The 22,036-nt window shown below is 45.6% G+C and overlaps 1 protein-coding gene across 4 annotated transcripts in view; it reads left to right on the top strand.

The window, feature by feature from the left end:
* The first annotated feature begins 3,506 nt into the window (after positions 1-3,506).
* The window catches only part of LOC115846351 (N-alpha-acetyltransferase 10), a 123,151-nt gene continuing 104,621 nt past the window's right edge, over positions 3,507-22,036 (top strand). The window contains exons 1-8 of one of the 4 annotated variants that reach the window (XM_060292143.1): positions 3,507-3,685; positions 4,160-4,258; positions 4,702-4,760; positions 5,427-5,472; positions 5,558-5,700; positions 6,015-6,059; positions 7,342-7,426; positions 7,559-21,275. In XM_060292143.1, the coding sequence (XP_060148126.1) occupies positions 3,665-3,685; positions 4,160-4,258; positions 4,702-4,760; positions 5,427-5,472; positions 5,558-5,700; positions 6,015-6,059; positions 7,342-7,426; positions 7,559-7,891 (831 nt within the window). In that variant the 5' untranslated portion in view covers positions 3,507-3,664 and the 3' untranslated portion in view covers positions 7,892-21,275. Of the gene's footprint in view, positions 3,686-4,159; positions 4,259-4,701; positions 4,761-5,426; positions 5,473-5,557; positions 5,701-6,014; positions 6,060-7,341; positions 7,427-7,549; positions 21,276-22,036 lie in introns of those variants that run through there. The other 3 variants (XM_030845003.2, XM_060292146.1, XM_060292145.1) reach the window with 3 other exon arrangements.

Below are 22,036 nucleotides of genomic sequence, written 5' to 3' on the forward strand. Positions count from 1 at the left end.
CTCAGAGGAGTGAACCTGCCTGGTGTGACCCCAGTGGGAAGCTCGACTCCTGTGCCGGTGGCCCTCAAGCTCACATGCACAGGGAGGCCGTGAGGGAGCGCAGGCCATGCCCACGCGGAGACACATGGCCCTTCATCTTGGAAAGGCTCTCTGAGTGACCCTAAGGCATCAGCAGTGGGAGCAGCCGGGGTTTCGATTCCAGGGCTCAAGGGGCACCCACCCCAGCCCTGCCCTTTGGGAGGGGCCGCTTGGGCTACATCTGGCTCAGGAAGCTGGTCGCGATCTGATGGGCGGTTAAGGCCCCCAGAGACGTTCATCCCGTGGTTAAGCTCCAAGAGCTTGGGCCAGATGGAGTCTGAGCCAGGGCCTGAAAGATGGGGGTGACTCTCCTGCTGAGAGGGGTGGTGGAGTGGGGTCCAGGGCTCTCAGATGCCTGCCTCCGCTCTGCTCTCAGCTGGAGTGGGCCATGAAGCTCTGGTGGCCGCACAGCGAAGCCATGATCGCCTTTCTCATGGACTACAGTGAGAGCGGGGACTCCGCCTTGCTGAACATCTTCTACCAGGTGGCCGAGTACACTTTCCGCCAGGTAAGTGCTGCTTCCTGGTCTCAGCGGTGTGGAGGAGACCGCAGGCACGGCACACCCCCTCCTTCCCCCCCTCGGCGGACGTGTTCCCTCAGTAGGTCTGAGAGTTCCTGGAAGTCCCGGCCCTGGTGCTCTCTGTTCAGTCAAGAGAGTGGCCCCTGCCCCACTGGAGCTCACATTTGGTGCTGATGGGACCGACCATAAACAAGTAAACCAGCAAACATAGATGGTGATGAGAGCTCTGGGAAATAAAGCAAGGTCAGGGGACTGGGGGGCTAGTGGGAAGGAAAAAAGCTGGGGCTTCAGGAGGGGAGGCCAGAGGGCACTAGGCGAAGGCAGGGAGACCGGGCTGTGGCTGTCATCCTGGCTAGTGAGTGGGGGCCTGGCCCGGGGTGGGAGCTGCAGCGGCTCAGGGGTCAGAGTGTGGTCGAGCGGGAGAGGTGTGGGCTGGTCACGTGAGGCAAGGTAACCTTGGAGTACAGAAGGAAAGGAGAAGAGGGAATAGGCAGGCCCATCAAAGGAGAGAGAATCATCTGCGAGGTAGGAAGGAAGCCAGCCCCCCCGCAGAGGCCCGAGTGCCGTGAGCAGAGCGATGAGCTGTGCCAGCTGCTGCCGACGGACACCTCGGGTGCTGAGCCTGACGGGGAATGAAGGAAGATTCCCGATGTGTTTCTAAAGCCACGACTCACTCCATTAGTAAACCCCAGTACAGGAGGCATTACAACAGGGGGGTCTTATTCTGAGGTCTGTGGACTTTGAAACCTGAGAGAAAATTCCACCTTTATTTGCACTAACCTCTAACTGAAACCCAGCATTCACGTCCATCATGAATGAAAGCAGTGAACCACAGTATTAGCAGTGTCCGACTTTGTCACCAGTAGAAATTCCAAATGTGTTCGTGTTATGCTGTGGTTAGAGAGGCATCTCCAAGTACTGCACACGCTCGTCACTGCTTCCAAACACGGGAGCCACAAGACCAGAGGCGATATATGTTAATATTGAATGCATTCATAGAGAACATGTGTTCGAGGTGATCGCTCTTAACTGCATAAAGTGAAATTTAAGGAATACATTTTCAAGAAAGAGAGATTGTATCAAACAATCACAAAAGTTATAAACAACAGATAATTCACTATGCACTAATCATCATAACAATACAGAAAGCAAAAATTCAGACATCCATGGAAAGGCTGGACAGGAAAACAGTCAAATCCTTTGTTATCTTCCCGTGTCATATCCAGTAGTCGAATAATAAGTAATGACATGGGTAATGTCACTGGAAACATAGAATGAACAGATACAGAACTAGTTTTCCCCCCTATGAAGAATACATCTACTCATAGGTCCCCATTTAAAAAGACATTTTTGGTAGTGGACTTCAATGTCACTGATTTATTCTATGGTCCTTCTGAGAAGGGGTTCCACTCAGGTCTCTATCTGGGGAGGAAGGGCCTAGGCCAGGGCTCTGAGGTCTATCCTGGAGCATCTGGAAGGAACTGGGCAGGAGAGAAGCGAGGAATTTGGAAAGGGTCAACAGAGCTGCTGGGCAGGGGCAGGCTTCAGGTGGCTCCGAGGGAGGGGGAGATGTGTTTGGGACCTGTGGTGAGTAAGGGAGAAGTCAGACCTCTGTACGGGATATCGACAATGTAGCGTCTACAATGTAGCGCTATCTACAATCTCATCCACTGCAAGACAGTCCTCTGAAGCAGGGAACAGGAGCTCCAAAGGAATAACTTGTTACAAAGTTACATGGTAGGTCAGTACTTCCTCAGGGTTCCGTTTCTTTTTACATAGTTTTTTTTAAAAATTATATTTATTTACTTTTGGCTGCGCTGGGTCTTTGTTGCTGCGCGCGGACTTCTCACTGCGGTCGGTAGCTACTTTTGTTGCGGAGCACCGGCTCTAGGCGCGCGGGCTTCGGTATTTGTGGCACATGGGCTCTAGAGCGCAAGCTCAGTAGTCCCAAGCAGGGTTTTTGTTTTTTGTTTTTGTTTTAAATTCCATCTTGCAAGGTTTCATCTCACAGCCTGCGGCCCCTTCCCCAAGTGGGGTAACTAGCTGCAGACTCAAAACTCCACCCCCCCCGAAGAAAAAGGAAAAGACCCTTGCTTTCATATTTGTCCAGGAGGCGGGACCTCATTTAAAAGCACTGATTCTGGAGCCGGGGGTCAGCCCGGGCTCTGACCCCGAGGTAGCGGTTTAGTGGGAACGGTGAACGCCCCTTTCCCAGGCCTGTGGCATCTGGGCGGTTCCTGCAGGCGCTGCCTGTCACTGCCTCACTGTTATTGCAGTTTCGCGATCCCGAGTACGGGGAATGGTTTGCCTACCTGAACCGAGAAGGGAAGATCGCCCTCACCATCAAGGGGGGGGTCCTTTCAAAGGTGAGTGGGGGAAAGGGCGGGGCCCAGGGGCTCGGGGCACTCGGCTGCCCACGGCCCTCCAAACCTGCCTTCCCGCCTCTCCCCGCAGGCTGCTTCCACGTGCCGCGGTGCCTCGCCATGTGCGAGGAGATGCTGAGTGACCTGCTGAGCCGCCTCGCCCCGGCCTCGGCCCCGGCCCCGGCCCTGGCCCTCAGCGCCCGGTCTCCGCCCGCCGACCCCGCCCGCCGAGGCGCAGAATAAAGCCAAGCCTGCTCCACTGCCCTTGTGTGTGAGCGTCTGTGGGGTGTCGGGTGGGGGACCAACCACCGCCTTTGGCTGGAGAGCACCTGCTCGCCGGGCCAGTGACCCGCCCCGCGCGCTGGACCCTCCCACCCTGCCAACAGGCCCGCCCCGCGCCGGGGTCCGCCCGGCCATTGGCCCGGCCCGCCCCGCGGAGAAGCCCCACCCCGCCCTTGGCCCTCCCTGCGCATGGCCGAGCGGCCGGGAGGGCGGGCCCGGCGTGCGGGCTCGGCGGCGCGCACTTCCGGCCGGTGGTCGGTTCCAGCGGACGCGTCATCTTCCGGCGCCGTCCCCGCGATCCCGGACTCAGCCACAGCCCCAGCCACAGCCCTGGCCTGGCAGCCCCGGCGTCTCTTCGGAGCGCGGTGGCAGCTGACTGCGTGTTCACGACCCGCTGGGAGCCGCGAGTCCCGCCGCCGTTATGAACATCCGCAATGCGAGGGTGAGGGGCCGGGGCCGGAGGCTGTCCGCGCCGCGTGGGAGCGGGGCCCGGTGGCTGCGTGCGCGTGCTCCTGAGGGGCCCGGCCGATCACCGGGCCAGCCGCCCTGGACGCCCTCGGCCGCCCGGCGCGGAAAAGTGAAGGCCACGTCCCCGTGGGGCTGGATCTACCCGAAGAGGAGGCCGGGGGAGCCAGGGGGGCAGGGCCGGGGCTGCGAACTCTTTCTTTCCGGATGTGGGGTTTCCGTTGGATGGTGTCGGGGAGCTTCCTGGAGCTCAACGTTCATTCCTGGAACAGTCAGTTTTTGCACAGCGGCTGTGAGCTAGGCCTGTGCGGAGACAGTCGCAGCGCCCGCCCAGCCCTGTGGGGGGGCGGGGGTCGCTGAGTAGACAGAGCAGGGTTCTAACACGACCGAGGCCTACTTAGTCACCGCAGCCCCCGGCCTGACTGCATTCCACTGCCCTCCTCTCCCGCAGCCAGAGGACCTGATGAACATGCAGCACTGCAACCTCCTGTGCCTGCCCGAGAACTACCAGATGAAATATTATTTCTCCCATGGCCTTTCCTGGCCCCAGGTGGGCAGCTGTTGAATTTGGGGATGAGGGAAACCAGGCCAAGGAAATTCCACCCTGGGTCGGCTTGGGACGAGCCGGCGAGGTCGTGAAGAGTCCGGGGGGCGCATGGGTCAATGAGACCCTGAGTGTTTCCGGCTGGGGTGGCGGGAGATGGATAGGAGGCGCCTTGAAGAGGGGCGAAGAACAGGGCCAAGGTAGGGGCAGTATTCCCACCTGTGTCTGTCCACTTCTTCTGGGTTAAGAAAAGGGGGCACAGTGTGATGTGGGAAAACCAAGCCACTTGGCCTGGAGGTCAGGAGCTGTCACTGAACTCGCTGCCCGATGGGCTTCTGTCTGTCATGCACACAGCGACAGGCAGGCGCTGGGGCCAGGTGTCCGATAAGGGCGCCTCCAGCTCTGACAGGAACTTGTTTTCTGCCTTCTCTTTCCTACCTGTCACCCAGCTCTCTTACGTCGCTGAGGATGAGAATGGGAAGATTGTGGGGTATGTCCTGGCCAAAATGTGAGTCACCAAGGACGGAGGGACAAGCCCGGTGCCTGACCTGGGGGTGGGGGGAGGAGGGACACTGACACCGCACGCGTCTGGTGGATGCTACCTGGGTTGGGTTGGGTTTGGTTTTTTTGTTTCGTTTTGTTAATTAATAGACTGTTCCTTTAGTTCAGTTTCCTCTCACATTAACATCTTGTGGCACATCTGTTACAATGGGTGAACCGATACTGTTACATTATTGCAGAAACCCATAGTTACATTGTTTTACTCTTTGAGTTCTACGTTCCATGGACAAAGGTATAACAATGTATCCGATACTATAGTATCAAACAGAGTAGTTTCACTGCCTGCCCTCCCTCCCTCCCCTCTCCCCGGGAACCACTGATCTCTTTACTGTCTCCATAGTTTCGCCTTCTCCAGAAGGTCATATGATTAGAATCATACAGTGTGTAAACATTTCAGACCACCTTTCACTTAGTCATATGCATTGAAGTCTCCCCCCACGTCTTTTCATGGCTTGAGAGCTCCTTTCTTTTTAGCACTGAACAGTATTCCATTGACACTGCACATGTCTTTTGGCTGCTGCCTGGGGTTTGGAGAGTCCTGGCTCTCCCCCGTCCCGGGACTGGATGCACTTTGGGGTTCACGCCTAGCCCCTCTCCTTTCTTCTTGCTCTAGGGAAGAGGGCCCGCACAATGTGCGCCATGGACACATCACCTCGCTGGTGCGTAGGGCCCACCCAGGCTCTGGTGGGGGCGGGGGCGGAAGTTAGTTGGAGCCGCCCCGAGGTCCCACCTTTCTCCCACCAGGCTGTGAAGCGTTCCCACCGGCGCCTTGGCCTGGCTCAGAAGCTGGTGGACCAGGCCTGCGGAGCCATGATCGAGAACTTCAGTGCCAAATACGTCTCCCTGCATGTCAGGAAGAGGTGGAAGCCAGGGCCGAGGGAAGGGGGGTGGGTAGGGGGATACTGTCTGTTTTGTTGGGTTTTTTTTGAATTTTATTTTATTTATTTTTATACAGCAGGTTCTTATCAGTTATCTATTTTATACATATTTGTGTATATATGTCAATCCCAATCTCCCAATTCATCCCACCACCACCAGCGGGGATACTGCCTCGATGTGGATCTTGGGCTGCCTTGGCTTTTGGAGAAGATCGGGAAGTGGGCTTAGTGGGGAGGGGGACCGGGAGGAGGGGCAAGACCTGGATGTGCTGTCCCTGCCTGGCCTCGTCTGTACAGCTCAGCAGTGCCTTATTCCCCTGCAGTAACCGGGCCGCTCTGCGCCTCTATTCCAACACCCTCAACTTTCAGTAAGTAGATCTACATTTTTCTCATGGAGTGGGATGGTCCCCAGGTCTGGCTTATCCAGGTGGCTGAGATGGGCTGAACTACCTTCCAGGCAGGGGCGTGAGGGCGGCTAGGGCTAGCTGAGATGGGGGAGCGGGCTGTGGACAGCACTCTTGGGGGCAGAGCACCTGCCTGCTGCAGGCTGCTTGAGGCATGTCGCGCTTCTGGAGGACGCTTGGTGTTTCTTGCTTGATGCTGGTGGCGGCTATGCTGGAAGGGCAGCACGGTGAAGAGGTTCGGAAGCAGAGACAAGGGCCCAGGACAGGAACAGAAGCCAAGGAGCAGAACTGAGTGACCAGGCACCCAGAAGCATCTAAGTGGGACCAGAAGAAAGGATAGATCTGAGCACGTCCGCGCATGAAGGGCCAGTGGCAAGAGCAGCGGAGGGATCTAGAGCCCTGGGTGTCCTAGTGGATGAGGCTGGGTTCACTCAGGGATGTGGCAGTCTCTGTGTGCCCAGCGCAGGACAGAGAGAGCCTAGCAGGGAACTGCTCTGCCCAGTACATTGTGGTGAAAGCTGCTGGAAAGTGAGGCTGAGGTGGGCTGTCCATGGAGGGCCCACTGAGACAGCGTCAGCTTCAGCTTGGTGGGGGACGAGGAGGGACTGTTGGGAAGGGAAGTGGCCTCCGGGCTGGGTATTTGAGGCAGGATCTTTGGCCTGGATGCAAATGCCTCTGGTGGTTGACAGTTCTAGGGTCTTGAGGCTGGCAGGGCCTTTCTGGGCCATCCAGACTGGCTCCCTTTTCAGTGGCAGGGTGCCCAGGTCTGCATACACACCTCCCAGCGCAGGCTTGGCCCCTGAGCTGCTCGGGCTAGGGGCCACGCTGCCTGGTAACGACCACCAAGAACAGAGGCCCAGGCAGCAGCACCCCTCCCCGGTTCCAGTTGTTAGGTATACGAGCCAGCCATGCATGCCCAGGAAGTGACAGGGAGCAGGGCGGGGAGGGGAGGGGAGGGGACTGCCAAATTCAGGGCTTCAGTTCACAGGAAACCACAGACACAGATCCTTGGTGGCCAGGTTAGGGACGAGGGGCAGTGGCAGGATGCCAGGGGTGGGGGGCAATAAAGGAGCTGGGTGCTACTTACTGTTGGAGAAAGCAGAGGGAAGACCATGTTGGAAATGTCTCCCAAAGGGTCCTTGGGGGGGGCAGTGACACCCTGCCCCACTAGCAGATGATGCCAGAAGGCTGAGGAGAATTGCCCCCGATTTGGGTTGCCCTCCTTCTCTCCACCTGCTGCCCCCAGGATCAGCAAAGTGGAGCCCAAATACTATACAGATGGAGAAGACGCATACACGATGAAGCGGGACCTCACCCAGATGGCCGATGAGGTAAGAGTCCTGCAGGTAAGAGTCCTGCGGGGCCAGGGCTGCGGTCCCCAGGCAAGGCGAGCAGGGGTGGCCTGGGACAGTTGGAGGCTGCGTCGCCAGGAGTCCTGGCCCTCCTCACCTTAGCTTCTGTAGCTGGCAGGCGGGGAGCCAGACCTTGGCAGGACCTTAACGAAGGCCGTCGGCCCAAGATTCCATTCTCCGAGGAAGAAGCCCGTCCTGCCCAGAGGCTGCTGTGAGAGGAGAGGGAGGAGGCCCCTAGACGTGCTGAGAGACCGGGGCCTGGGGATGGCTGTGGCTGGCCTCCAAGGCTCGGGGTCAGACAGAACCGGGCTGAAGAGAAGTCAGGGTTCTGCCCAAGGCTCCTCGGGGGCCAGGGCCGTTCAGAGGGCTCCACGGCAGCCTCGTGAGGGAGCCATGATCACCTCCACTTTACAGGAGAGGAAACAGGCCCAGAGGCCTGTTTAGGTCTTCTGTCCATTTTTGGATTGGGTTGTTTGTTTTTTTGTTGTTGAGCTGCATGAGCTGCTTGTAAATTTTGGAGATGAATCCTTTGTCAGTTGCTTCATTTGCAAATATTTTCTCCCATTCTGAGGGTTGCCTTTTCGTCTTGTTTATGGTTTCCTTTGCTGTGCAAAAGCTTTGAATACATATTTGTGTATGTATGTCCCATTTGTTTATTTTTGTTTTTATTTCCCATTTGTTTATTTTTGTTTTTATTTGCATTACTCTAGAAGGTGGATCAAAAACGATCTTGCTGTGATTTATGTCAAGGAGTGTTTTTCCTATGTTTTCCTCTAAGAGTTTTATAGTGTACAGTCTTACATTTAGGTCTTTAATCCATTTTGAGTTTATTTTTGTGTATGGTGTTAGGGAGTGTTCTAATTTCATTCTTTTACATGCAGCTGTCCAGTTTTCCCAGCACCACTTATTGAAGAGGCTGTCTTTTCCCCATTGTATATCCTTGCCTCCTTTGTCATAGATTAGTTGACCATAGGTGCATGGGTTTACCTCTGGGCTTTCTATCGTGTTCCATTGATCTATATTTCTGTTTTTGTGCCAGTCCATATTGTCTTGATGACTGTAGCTTTGTAGTATAGTCTGAAGTCAGGGAATCTGATTCCTCCAGCTCTGTTTTTTTCCCTCAAGACTGCTTTAGCTATTTGGGGTCTTTTGTGTCTCCATACAAATTTTAAGATTTTTTGTTCCAGTTCTGTGAAAAATGCCATTGGTAATTTGATAGGGATTACATTGAATCTGTAGATTGCTTTGGGTAATATAGTCATTTACACAATGTTGATTATTCCAATCCAAGAACATGGTATATCTCTCCATCTGTTGGTATCATCTTTAATTTCTTTCATCAGTGTCTTATAGTTTTCTGCATACAGGTCTTTTGTCTCCATAGGTAGGTTTATTCCTAGGTATTTTATTCTTTTTGTTGCAGTGGTAAATGGGAGTGTTTCCTTAATTTCTCTTTCAGATTTTTCATCATTAGTGTATAGGAATGCAAGAGATTTCTGTGCATTAATTCTGTATCCTGCAACTTTACCAAATTCATTGATTAGCTCTAGTAGTTTTCTGGTGGCATGTTTAGGGTACTCTATATATAGTAGCATGTCATCTGCAAACAGTGACAGTTTTACTTGTTCTTTTCCAATTGTATTGCTTTTATTTCTTTTTCTTCTCTGATTGCCATGGCTAGGACTTCCAAAACTATTTTGAATAATAGTGGTGAGAGTGGACATCCTTGTCTTGTTCCTAATCTTAGAGGAAATGCTTTCAGTTTTTCACCATTGAGAATGATGTTTGCTGTGGGTTTGTCATATATGACCTTTATTATGTTGAGGTAGGTTCCCTCTATGCCCACTTTCTGGAGAGTTTTTATCATAAATGGGTGTTGAATTTTGTCAAAAGCTTTTTCTGCATCTATTGAGATGATCATATGGTTTTTCTCCTTCAATTTGTTAATATGGTGTATCACATTGATTGATTTGTGTATATTGAAGAATCCTTGCATCTGTGGGATAAATCCCACTTGATCATGCTGTATGATCCTTTTAATGTGCTGTTGGATTCTTTTTGCTAGTATTTTGTTGAGGATTTTTGCATCTATATTCATGAGTGATATTGGTCTGTAATTTTCTTTTATTGTAGTATCTTTGTCTGGTCTTGGTATCAGGGTGATGGTGGCCTCATAGAATGATTTGGGAGTGTTCCCTCCTCTGCAATTTTTTGGAAGAGTTTGAGAAGGATGGGTGTTAGCTCTTCTCTAAATGTTTGATAGGATTCATCTGTGAAGTCATCTGGTCCTGGGCTTTTGTTTGTTGGAAGATTTTTAACCACAGCTTCAATTTCATTTCTTGTGATTGGTCTGTTCATATTTTCTGTTTCTTCCTGGTTCAGTCTTGGAAGGTTATACCTTTCTAAGAATTTGTCCATTTCTTCCAGGTTGTCCATTTTATTGGCATAGAGTTGCTTGTAGTAGTCTCTTAGGATGCTTTCTATTTCTGCAGTGTCTGTTGTATCCTCCTTTTTCATTTCTAATTTTATTGATTTGAGTCCTCTTCCTCTTTTTCTTGATGAGTTCGGTTAATGGTTTATCAATTTTGTTTATCTTCTCAAAGAACCAGCTTTTAGTTTTATTGATCTTTGCTATTGTTTTCTTTGTTTCTATTTCATTTATTTCTGCTCTGATCTCTATGATTTCTTTCCTTCTGCTAATTTTGGGTTTTGTTTGTTCTTCTTTCTCTAGTTCCTTTAGGTGTAACGTTAGATTGTTGATTTGAGATTTTTCTTGTTTCTTGCGGTAGGCTTGTATAAATAAAAACTTCCCTCTTAGAACTGCTTTTGCTGCATCTGATAGGTTTTGGATCGTCGTGTTTTCATTGTCATTTGTCTCTAGGTATTTTTTGATTTCCTCTTTGATTTATTCAGTGGTCTCTTGGTTATTTAGTAACGTATTGTTTAGCTTCCATGTGTTTGTGTTTTTTACATTTTTTTCCCTGTAATTGATTTCTAATCTCATAGCGCTGTGGTCAGAAAAGATGCTTGATATGATTTCAATTTTCTTAAATTTACTGAGGCTAGATCTGTGACCCAGTATGTGATGTATCCTGGGGAATGTTATGTGCGCTCTTGAGAAGAAAGTGTAATCTGCTGTTTTTGGATGGAATGTCCTATAAATATCAATTAAATCTATCTGGTCTATTGTGTCATTTAAAGCTTGTGTTTCCTTATTAATTTTCTGTTTGGATGATCTGTCCAGTGGTGTAAGTGAGGTGTTAAAGTCTCCCACTATTATTGTGTTACTGTCAATTTCCTCTTTTATAGCTGTTAGCAGTTGCCTTATGTATTGAGGTGCTCCTATGTTGGGGGCATATATATTTATAATTGTTATGTTATTTCTTCTTCTTGGATCAATCCCTTGATCATTATGTAGTGTCCTTCCTTGTCTCTTGTAACATTCTCTATTTTAAAGTCTATTTTATCTGATATGAGTATTGCTACTCCAGCTTTCTTTTGATTTCTATTTGCATGGAATATCTTTTTTCATCCCCTCACTTTCAGTCTGTATGTGTCCTTAGGTCTGAAGTGGGTCTCTTGTGGACAGCATATATATGGGTCTTGTTTTTATATCCATTCAGCAAGCCTGTGTCTTTTGGTTGGAGCATTTAATCCATTCACATGTAAGGTAATTATCGATATGTATGTTCCTTTTACCATTTTCTTAATTGTTATGGTTTTGTTTTTGTAGGTCCTTTTCTTTTCTTGTGTTTCCTACTTAAAGAAGTTCCTTTAGCATTTGTTGTAGAGCTGATTTGGTGGTGCTGAATTCTCTTAGCTTTTGCTTGTCTGTAAAGCTTTTGATTTCTCCATCGAATCTGAATGAGATCCTTGCTGGGTAGAGTAATCTTGGTTTTAGGTTCTTCCCTTTCATCACTTTAAATATGTCATGCCACTCACTTCTGGCTTGTAGTGTTTCTGCTGAGAAATCAGCTGTTAACCTTATGGGAGTTCCCGTGTATGTTATTTGTCATTTTTCCCTTGCTGCTTTCAATAATTTTTCTTTGTCTTCAATTTTTGCCAATTTGATTGCTATGTGTCTTGGCGTGTTTCTCCTTGGGTTTATCCTGTATGGGACTCTCTGTGCTTCCTGGACTTGGGTGGCTATTTCCTTTCCCATGTTAGGAAAGTTTTCGACTATAGTCTCTTCAAATATTTTCTTGGGTCCTTTCTCCCTCTCTTCTCCTTCTGGGACCCCTATAATGTGAATGTTGTTGCATTTAATGTTGTCCCAGAGGTCTCTTAGGCTGTCTTCATTTCTTTTAATTTCTTTTTCTTTATTGTGTTCCACGCCAGTGAATTCCACCATTCTGTCTTCCAGGTCACTTATCCATTCTTCTGCCTCAGTTATTCTGCTATTGATTCCTTTTAGTGTATTTTTCATTTCAGTTATTGTATTGTTCATCTCTGTTTGTTCTTTAATTCTTCTAGGTGTTTGTTCTTTAATTCTTCTAAGTCTTTGTTAAACATTTCTTGCATCTTCTCAATCTTTGCCTCCATTGTTTTTCCAAGGTCCTGGATCATCTTGATCATCATTATTCTGAATTCTTTTTCTGGAAAGTTGCCTATCTCCACTTCATTTAGTTGTTTTTCTGCGGTTTTATCTTGTTCCTTCATCTGGTACATAGCCCTCTGCCTTTTCATCTTGTCTACCTTTCTGTGAATGTGGTTTTTGTTCCACAGGCTGCAGGATTGTAGTTCTTCTTGCTTCTGCTGTTTGCCCTCTGGTGGATTAGGCTATCTAAGAGGCTTGTGCAAATTTCCTGATGGGAGGGACTTGTCTAGTCCATCTTTAAATATTAGAGTTTTTTCAGTCTCATTGCTAGAGCCTCTTGTTTATTCATTCTTTCCTCATCCTTTAGGTAATCTCACCCATTCCCAGGGGGTCCTCTACAATACTATCTCTATAGCCTCAGGCTGGGGATTTTTTGTTTTGTTTTGTTTTGTTTTGTTTTTTGCTGCACCTGCGGCTTGCAGAATCTTAGCTTCCTAACAAGGGATTGAATCTGGACCCCCTGAAGTGGAAGCGTGGAGTCCTATCCACTCGATCGCCAGGGAATTCCCAGCCCCAGCGTTTATATATCTGTGCCAGATCCCTCCCTTGGGCTCCTCAACCTGCATATCCAGCTTCCTGTCTGACGTGACTACTCGGCTGCCCCCAGTTCATTAATTCATTCCCTTGCCAAATATCCACTGGGTACCTACTCTGTGTCGGTCACTATGGTAGGGACTGGTATACAATGCTGAATAAAATGCACTTGGTCCCTGCCCTCATGAAGTTTACATTTAGTGGTGGGGGTGTGAGAAAATAAGCAAGAAAACAAACAAAAAATAGTGAAATCCACTACTTTTTTTGAATTTTATTTTATTTTATTTTTTAAACAGCAGGTTCCTATTAGTTACCTATTTTGTACATCTTAGTGTATATATGTCAATCCCAATCTCCCAGTTCATCATACCACCACTCCCCACCACCACTTTCCCCTCTTGGTGTCCATTCGTTTGTTCTCTACATCTGTGTCTCTATTTCTGCCCTGCAAACTGGTTCATCTGTACCATTTTCCAGGTTCCACATATGCATTAATATAAGATATTTGTCTGAAAACCACTATTTTTTGAATAAAGTAAGCTGCAGTAATAGAGAATGCTTTTAAAAATGTGTGTGCAAGTGTAGGAGGCCTACTTACAATAGCCAGGGAAGATCTCCCTGGAGGTACTGTCATGGAAGCTGAGAGTTCAAGGATAAAAAGCAATCGCTCATGGGAAGAACATTCTAGATAGTAGCAACAGCATGTGCAAAGGCCCTGGTGAGGAAAAGAATGAGAAGTATGTGAAGAACTTAAAGGAAGCCACTAAGGCTGGAATATGGTGATTTAGGGAAAACAGTGACAGTTAATCTAGCCAGAAGGTTAGGAAAGTGTCAGATTATCCAGGATGCTTTAAGTCATAGGGAGGATTTGCAGGGTTTATGCTAAGAACAGTGGGAGCCACCGAAAAGCTTTAATCCAGGAGAAGCACTTGAGCTGATTGGTATTTTTGAAAGCTGACTCTGGCAGCTCCGTGGAGAATGAGTCATAAAGGGGCAAGCATGGAAGCTGGAAAAAGGACTTTAAGGCTGTGTGAGCTATGGCGTGGCTTGGACTAGGATAGGGGTTGTGGACAGGGTGAAAAGTGGATAGATCAGAAAGATAGTTGGGGGAGTTCCCTGGCGGTCCAGTGGTTAGGACTCAGCACTTCCCTGGTCAGGGAACTAAGATTTCCCCATGCCCCATGGCATGGCCAAAAAAAAAAAAAAGGTAGTTGGGAAGTTGAAACAGTGCAGAAGAGTCTACCTAAGAACTAGACCCTGGTGCTATAGAATGTCTGGTTTGAAGCCTGGCTCTGCCACTTCCTAGCTGCATGGATTCGGGCAAATCCATAATTTCAGTGTCCTCATTTATAAAATGACTATAATAATAGGAGTTATAGGAAGTATCAGGATGAAATGAGTTAATATACATAACATTTCTTAGAGCATAATAAGCATGATTGATATTAAGTGTTAGCTATTAATATTAATGATGCATTGGTTATGCAGGGTGAGGGAGGAATCAATGGTGATGCCAGATTTCTAGCATGAGCTGCTGGATGTCTTCTTGAGACACTAGAGTAGCAAAACTTCAGTCTTGGGTAAAACTGATGTTTTACTTTCTCCATGTCTACTGGAAAAAGTCACACAATTGGGCAGATTGAGCCTATTGTAAAATCCATGATCATAGACCTCAAATGAGACTTCAATATGGCCCAGGAATTTTACTACATATTTTTGGTCAATTCACTCACCTTCCTTCTGCAACCATTTTTTACAACTTTCTCCACTCTCCTCTAACCTCCTACCCTAGCACCACCTCCCACCTGCTCCCACACGTTCAATATTTGACCACAACTCTTATTTCATAGAGAAAATAGAAGCCGTTAGATAGGAACTCCTGTCATCGTCTGGCGACCAAACACACGTATCTTACCCATCTCTACACCCACCCTACCTTCCTTTTCCCCTGCTACATAGGATAGTGGTTTCCAAAGTGTAATTAATTCCCCAGAACAGAACAGGAGAGTCAGCAGTGCCTGGGAACTTGCTGGAAATGCAGATTTGCAGACCCCACTTCCAAATCTATAGAATCACAAACTCTGGTGGAGGAAGGGGCAGCAACCTGTTTTAACAAGCTCTCCAGGGAATTCTGATGCACAAACCAATGCAAGAGAAGAATGATGCCTCTTCTCATTGAAGGCCATTCCTTTACTTGTGCTTGGATGATGTCCTCCCCTGCTTTCCTGGGAATTTTATGTCATTATCTCTTTTTCCTCACGTATATTCAACCTCTCCTTCTCAACTGGAGCTTTCTCATGCACACTAAAACATACTTTAACACAACATTGTAAATCAACTATACTCCAATAAAAATTAATTTAAAAAAACAAAACAAAACAAAAAAATAAAACATGCTCAAGCCTTTCTCACATACAAAACTGTCTCTTTCAATCTTTCATCCCCTTCTGGCTACCACAGGATAGTTTTCCTCCCCTCCACAGCCGAACATCTTGAAAGAGTTGTTGCTGGTGTGGGATAATGGGTAGTCAATAGTCTTATGAGACTCCCACTGCTGGTGGGAGGGAAAATTGTTACAGCCATTTGGGAGGGCAGTTTGGTAGTACAGTAACTATTAAAATATAAAAAGTGCAAGCAGTGTCTATTAAAATTTAAATGAGCATTCCCTTCTTGTTGCCTTCTTTGACAGGGTGAGTGTATATAAGGCAGTTTTCTGCAGAATTGTGAGCGACTGGGGAAAAAATAGAAACAACTTAAATGACTATCAGTATAGGAATGCCAAATAAATTATGATACAGTATGTAATATCGGTAGTGCGTTTATTAAAATAATGAAGTGGCTCATTCTATACATCATGTTATACTATTTAATATATGTTTATGTAAAACATATGCACATGTATATATATGTGTGTACATTAAATTATGTTATTATCTATAACATTAATATGTTAATACCCAGAAAAAGGCCAGGAAGGACATACCAAACGAATAACTATGGTTACCTCTGAAAGGTGAGGAAGACGACCAGGATTGGTAGCAGCGGTCAAAGAGGATTTTAGTCCTGTCTGTAACGTTTTCATTTTTTAAAGGAAAATATATTTATGTATTACTTATATAATTAAAAATCAAATAAAAGAAAGAGTTGTCAAAAAGGAAAGAGTTATCTATACCAGCTACTCCATTTTATCACCTGTCACTCAATTCTTAACCCACTCCAATCTGGCTTTTATCCAGATCATTTCCCCAGAATAGCTCTTTCATGTCGGAAATGACATCTGTGTCAGCACATCTAAAAGATAAGATGTTTTCTGCTATTTTACTTGGCCTTTTTTTGTTCTTGGCCACTTTCTCCTTGAAACACTCTCTTCCTTTGGGCTTCCAAGCTCTTTTGTATTTAACAACACATTCTTCTGGCTTTCCACCTACATCTCTGCCTGATCTCTCTCTAACAACTCTGCAGCTTGCCTATCCTTCTCTACTAGACTACAAATTTGTTGAATTTTTTTCAAAGACTTGCCCTGGATCCTCTTCTCTTCTCATTCTGTACTCTCCCAATAAGTGATTTCTTTTATCATCCATAAGCCATCAACTTCCAAATTTGCATCTCCCATTCCATGGCTATATGTTCAGCTGCATGTTTGATATCTCAATTTGTAACTCTCAAGTCTCCTCAAGTACAATAGGTCCCCCCAAAACCCCTCTTAATCTCTCTCTATCCCCTTAAATCTAGTCCTCTTTCAATATGCCATGCCTTAGTGAATGGTTCCACCATCCATCCAGTTGTGCAAGCCAGAGACCGATGAATCTGCCATGACACTTCCCTTTTCTCTCTCTCTCTCTCTTTTTTTTGGCCACACCGGGTGGCATGTGGGATCTTAGTTCCCAGACCAGGGATCGAACACCGAGCCCGCTGCATTGTCAGCGCAGAGTCTTACCCACTGGACCACCAGGGAAGTCTGTGGTGATCATTTCTCAATGATCCCTGTAATAAAGGAATATAGGTACCCTTTTGATAACAAGTTGATATTGGTGCAGAAATACAATTCAGTCAGAAACTCTATAGTATCAGGGAAAAAACTAAAACTCTCCATTCTCACCATATCACAGAGCATATAAATTACATGAATAATTACTCAGATGGAAAACTTAATCTTCAAAGTGTTAAGCCTGTGAAATCAAGCTATTTCAGTGGCTGCCTTGTACGAAAGTGGTAGGTGTGGATAAAAGGAGAAGATCCAGAGTTAACAATTGACTAAATGGGGGAGGCAGACAGAACTTTAATACAGTGTGAAAGTGACAAATCACAAGTATACACAGGGTGTAGTGGGAGCACATACAAGGGGCACTTAATCCAACTCTGTGGTATGTGTGTGTGGTGTGGTATATATGCGGAGTGGGGGGCTGTCAGGGAAGATATGCTAGGAAAGGTAACTTTCCACATTAACTGAAATATACAAGCAAGATTTCAGCCAAGCAAAAGGTGGGAGAGGAGGGTGGCAGGGTCTGCAGAGGCTACTATACCAAGGAACAGCAAGGATCAATTTGTTCAGAGACTAGAGAGAACGGCCTCTTCGTGTAACTGAAAGTAGTTCTTTGGAGCAGGATCAGAGAGTAGATTGACTATGGGAGTGGCATCTCCATCCTCCACCCTCCTCCCCTGCACAAAATTTTGATGCTGGAGCAGTGTATGTATGTGAGGGTGAAGGGTTAGGTCATGCAGGTCTTCCCGAGCAAAGGCAGAGTTTGTACTTAATCCTTAGGGCAATGAAGAACCAGGACAAGATGTTTTCCACTTTTTATTTCAAGATAATTTTAGGTTTACTGAAGTGTTGCAAAAGTAGTACAGCAAGGTCTCATTCACTGAACTTCCCTTAACATAAACATCTTACATAACCACGGTAGAATGATCAAACTAAGAAATCAAGGTTGGTACAATACTATTAGCTACACTACAGACTTCATTGGGATTCCACCAGTTTTTCCACTAAGGTCCTTTTTTTGTCCAATCCAGGACCCACATTGCATTGAGCTGTCCAGCAAAGGATTTTAAAGAGGAGTGTGATGTGATCACATTTGCAATGTCAGTTTGAGAGAAACATATTTAGATTTTGGGCAATGGGGAAGGAAAAAGTGAGTCAAGTTAGGAAGCCCAGGGAATAAGCTAGTCTGGCCCTGTTGGCACCCTATGAAAGTTATGATGTAGCCTCTGGAGCTGACACACTGGCCTACCATGGCACATTTAGTTTCCTTTCTGATGTTCCGATATGCTGATTTAGAAACATGGTTTAACTAGAGCATGATTCCACTGGATCACAGTATTCCTTTGTTCTACTACTCAATTTTGGTATGGACACATTGAAGTGAACTGGAAAGAGGATGGGAACTGCAGCTTGGATATTTTTAACTCCAAATGGTTAGAAACATGGGGAAAAAATAACTATTAAACACTTAGTAGTTGCATTTTCTTTAATGTGGCCTGAAGCATCTGCTTTTGTGAAGTGCCATTCCTTGTGTTTCCCTTTACAAAATTGTCGGAGTGACACTGCATGTCACGAATTGCATGGTTAAATCTCTCTATGTGCCATTGTCAAAGATAGCTCCGAACTTGAGATTTATATGCTTTGCTCAATCCTTTACTTGCTTGTTTCTGGAACATTCTTAGTTGATGTAGCTGGAAGCGTAACAGCTACGTTATAAAATGAGTTTATTTCTTTTTTATTACTAGACATTTTTCACTTCCTTTTTTTTTAATTTATTTTTTTGGCCCACACCATGTGGCTTGTGGAATCGTAATTCCCTAACCAGGGATCGAACCTGGGCCCCCTGCAGTGGAAGCACAGAGTCCTAACCACTAGACCGCCAGGAAAGTCCCTCTCTTTCTTTCTTTTTTTTAAAAAAAAATTTATTTATTTATTTATTTACTTTTGGCTGGGTTGGGTCTTCATTGCTGTGCATGGGCTTCCTCTAGTTATGGCTAGTGGGGGGCTACTCTTCGTTGCTGTGCGTGGGCTTCCCACTGCAGTGGCTTCTCTCGTTGCGGAGCATGGGCTCTAGGCACGCAGGCCTCAGTAGTTGTGGCACGTGGGCTCAGTAGTGGCTCGCGGGCTCTAGAGCGCAGGCTCAGTAGTTGTGGCGTACAGGCTTAGTTGCTCCGCGGCATGTGCGATCTTCCCGGACCAGGGCTCGAACCTGTGTCCCTTGCATTGGCAGGCGGATTCTTAACCATTGCACCACCAGGGAAGTCTTTCACTTTCTTTTAATACCATTATTTTTAAGAACTATATTAGATATCAGGAGACCTGCTTTCTAGCCTTGACTTGGTCATCTATTAGCTGTGTGACCTTGGACGAGCAAATTAACTTCTCCTGTTCTCAGTTACTTCACATTAAATAACTACCCTGCCAACCTCATATAGTCAGGTAAAATAATGGATGGACACAAACTTTGCAAACTCTACTGCTACATAAATAAAGGCGGTATTATCCACGTTATCTACATTTACTCACATCTCTTGATTGCATCCTCTTTTGATTTCCAAATGAGGTAAAACATATAAAATGTCTATGACAGTGTAAGTGAATTCATTCATTAATTCATTTTTTCATTTATTCTGAATTTATGTATTATGTTCTAAGTGCCCAGATCTGCACTATGGATTTGAAGATCAGCAGGAAATGGATCCTGTGCTCTAAAGCTTACTTTCAGTAGAGAGAGAGATACAAGTAGGCAAATAAAATTAATAAAGTGTTCGTTCTTTACTTTTCCACCAAATACTCGTAATGGCACAGGAGAGAGAACCCGTGTCTCCCTGGAGTTTGGGGCATAGCCTACATTAAGAAATTAATTTCTTTGAAATGGAAAGATAACCCATGCTCTTGTATTGGAAGAATTAATACTGTTAAAATGGCTATACTACCCAAAGCAATCTACAGATTTAATTATCAAATTACCCATGGCATTTTTCACAGGACTAGAACAAATAATCCTAAAAATCATATGGAACCAGAAAAGGCCCAGAATTGCCAAAGCAATCCTGAGGAAAAAGAACAAAGCAGGAGGCATAACCCTCCCAGACTTCAGACAATACTACAAAGCTACAGTAATCAAAACAGTGTGGTATTAGCACAAAAACAGACATATGGATCAATGGAACAGAATAGAGAGTGCAGAAATAAATCCACACACCTACGGTCAATTAATCTTTGACAAAGGAGGCAAGAATATACAATGGAGAAAAGACAGTCTCTTCAGCAATGTTGGAAAAGCTGGACAGCCACATGTAAATCAATGGAGTTAGAATACACCCTCACACCACACATAAAAATAAACTCAAAATGGCTTAAAGACTTAAATATAAGACATGACACCATAAAACTCCTAGAAGAGAACATAGGTAAAACATTCTTTGACATAGGTTGTACTAATGTTTTCTTAGGTCCGTCTCCCATGGCAAACATTCTCTGATATACATTGTACCAATGCTTTCTTAGGTCAGTTTCCAAAGGCAATAGACATAAAAGCAAAAATAAACAAATAGGACCTAATCAAACTTTAAGCTTTTGCACAGCAAAGAAAACCATAAACAAAACCAAAAGGCAACCTACGGACTGGGAGGAGATATTTGCAAATGATGCAACCAACAAGGGCTTAATTTCCAAAATATATAAACAGCTCATAGAACTCAATAACAAAAAAACCAAACAATCCAAACAAAAAATGGGCAGAAGACCTAATTAGACATTTCTCCAAAGAAGACATACAGATGGCCAACAGGCATATGAAAAGATGCTCCACATCACTAATTATTAGAGCAATTCAAATCAAAACTACAAAGAGAGTACACCTCACACTGGTCAGAATGACCATCATTAAAAAGTTGACAAATAACAAGTGCTGGAGAGGGTGTGGAGAAAAGGGAACCCTCCTACACTGTTGGTGGGAATGTAAGTTGGTACAGCCACTATGGAGGACAATATGGAGGTTCCTCAAAAAACTAAAATTAGAATTAGAGTTCTGTCCAGATATATGCCCAGGAGTGGGGTTGCTGGATCATATAGCAACTCTAATTTGAAAAGATACATGCACCCCAATGCACTATTTATAATAGCCAAGACATGGAAGCAACCTAAATGTCCATCAACAGATGAATGGATAAAGAAGATGTGGCATATATATATACACACACACATATATATATATACATATATATACACACACAATGGAATACTACTCAGCAATAAAACAGAACAAAATAATTCCATTTGCAACAACATGGATGGGTGGGCCTAGAGATTATCATACTAAGTGAAGTGAGTCAGAAAGAGAAAGACAAATACCGTATGATATCACTTATATGTGGAATCTAAAATATGACACAAATGAAATTATTTATGAAACGGAAACAGACTCACAGACATACAGAACAGAGTTGTGGTTGTGAAGGGGGAGGGGGGGTGGGAGAGGGATGTATTGGAAGTTTGGGATTAGCAGATGCAAACTATTACATATAGAATGACTTTATAAACAACAAGGTCCTACTGTGTAGCACGGGGAGCTATATTCAATATCCTGTAGTAAACCACACTTGAAAAAAATATGAAAAAGAATATCTATCTATATATCTGTCGACCTATCTATAGATATATATATATCTGAATCACTTTGCTGAACACCAAAAACTAATACAACATTGTAAATCAACTATATTTCAATAAAAAAATTATAAAAAATTAATTTCTTTGAATTTTCTATTTTAAAAGCCTTACAAATTTGCATTCTACACCACAGTGTAGTCCTGTTTATTTTGTTATTGCTTTTTTTTACACAGCAACCAGCCAAGTGGGGTTTATTCGATAAATACAAGCCTGACTCAATATTTTAAAATCAATATAATGCATCATGTCAATAATCTTAAGAAGAAACACAAAATTGCATCAATTGATGCCAAAAAATTGGATAAAATTCAATAACCAGTCATGATAAAAATTTTCAGCACACTGGGAGAGAAGGGAACTTTGTTAACCTGATAAAGGGCAGCTACAAAAAGCCTATAGTTAATATCATGCTTAATGGTGAAAGACTGAATGCTTTCCCCCTAAGATGGAGAGCAAGGCAAGGATGTCCATTCTCATCACTTCTATTCAACATTGTATTGGAAATCCTGGCCAATAGAAATTGAAAGGTCCCTGTTTGCATACAAGATGAGAAGGTGTACAGGGCTGGCTGGAGATGGCAGGCAGGCCTTACTCTTCTGTAAGACGTGGTCAAATTGGCTTATGGTGGGAGGGGGGCTTTGGTGTTGGGGAAAACCAGGCCTGCCTAGAGGATTACTCCCACAAGGCTGCTCTGGGGCTTCTGCATCTTCTAGGGTTGTGGGGAAGCAGAAACAAACTCTTAGAGCCCCTGTAGCACAGAGAATATGCTGTATCTCTGGGACCAGCAGTGGGCCAGAGCGGG

This window comes from Globicephala melas, chromosome X (assembly GCF_963455315.2).
Source record: "Globicephala melas chromosome X, mGloMel1.2, whole genome shotgun sequence".
NCBI lineage: Eukaryota > Metazoa > Chordata > Mammalia > Artiodactyla > Delphinidae > Globicephala > Globicephala melas.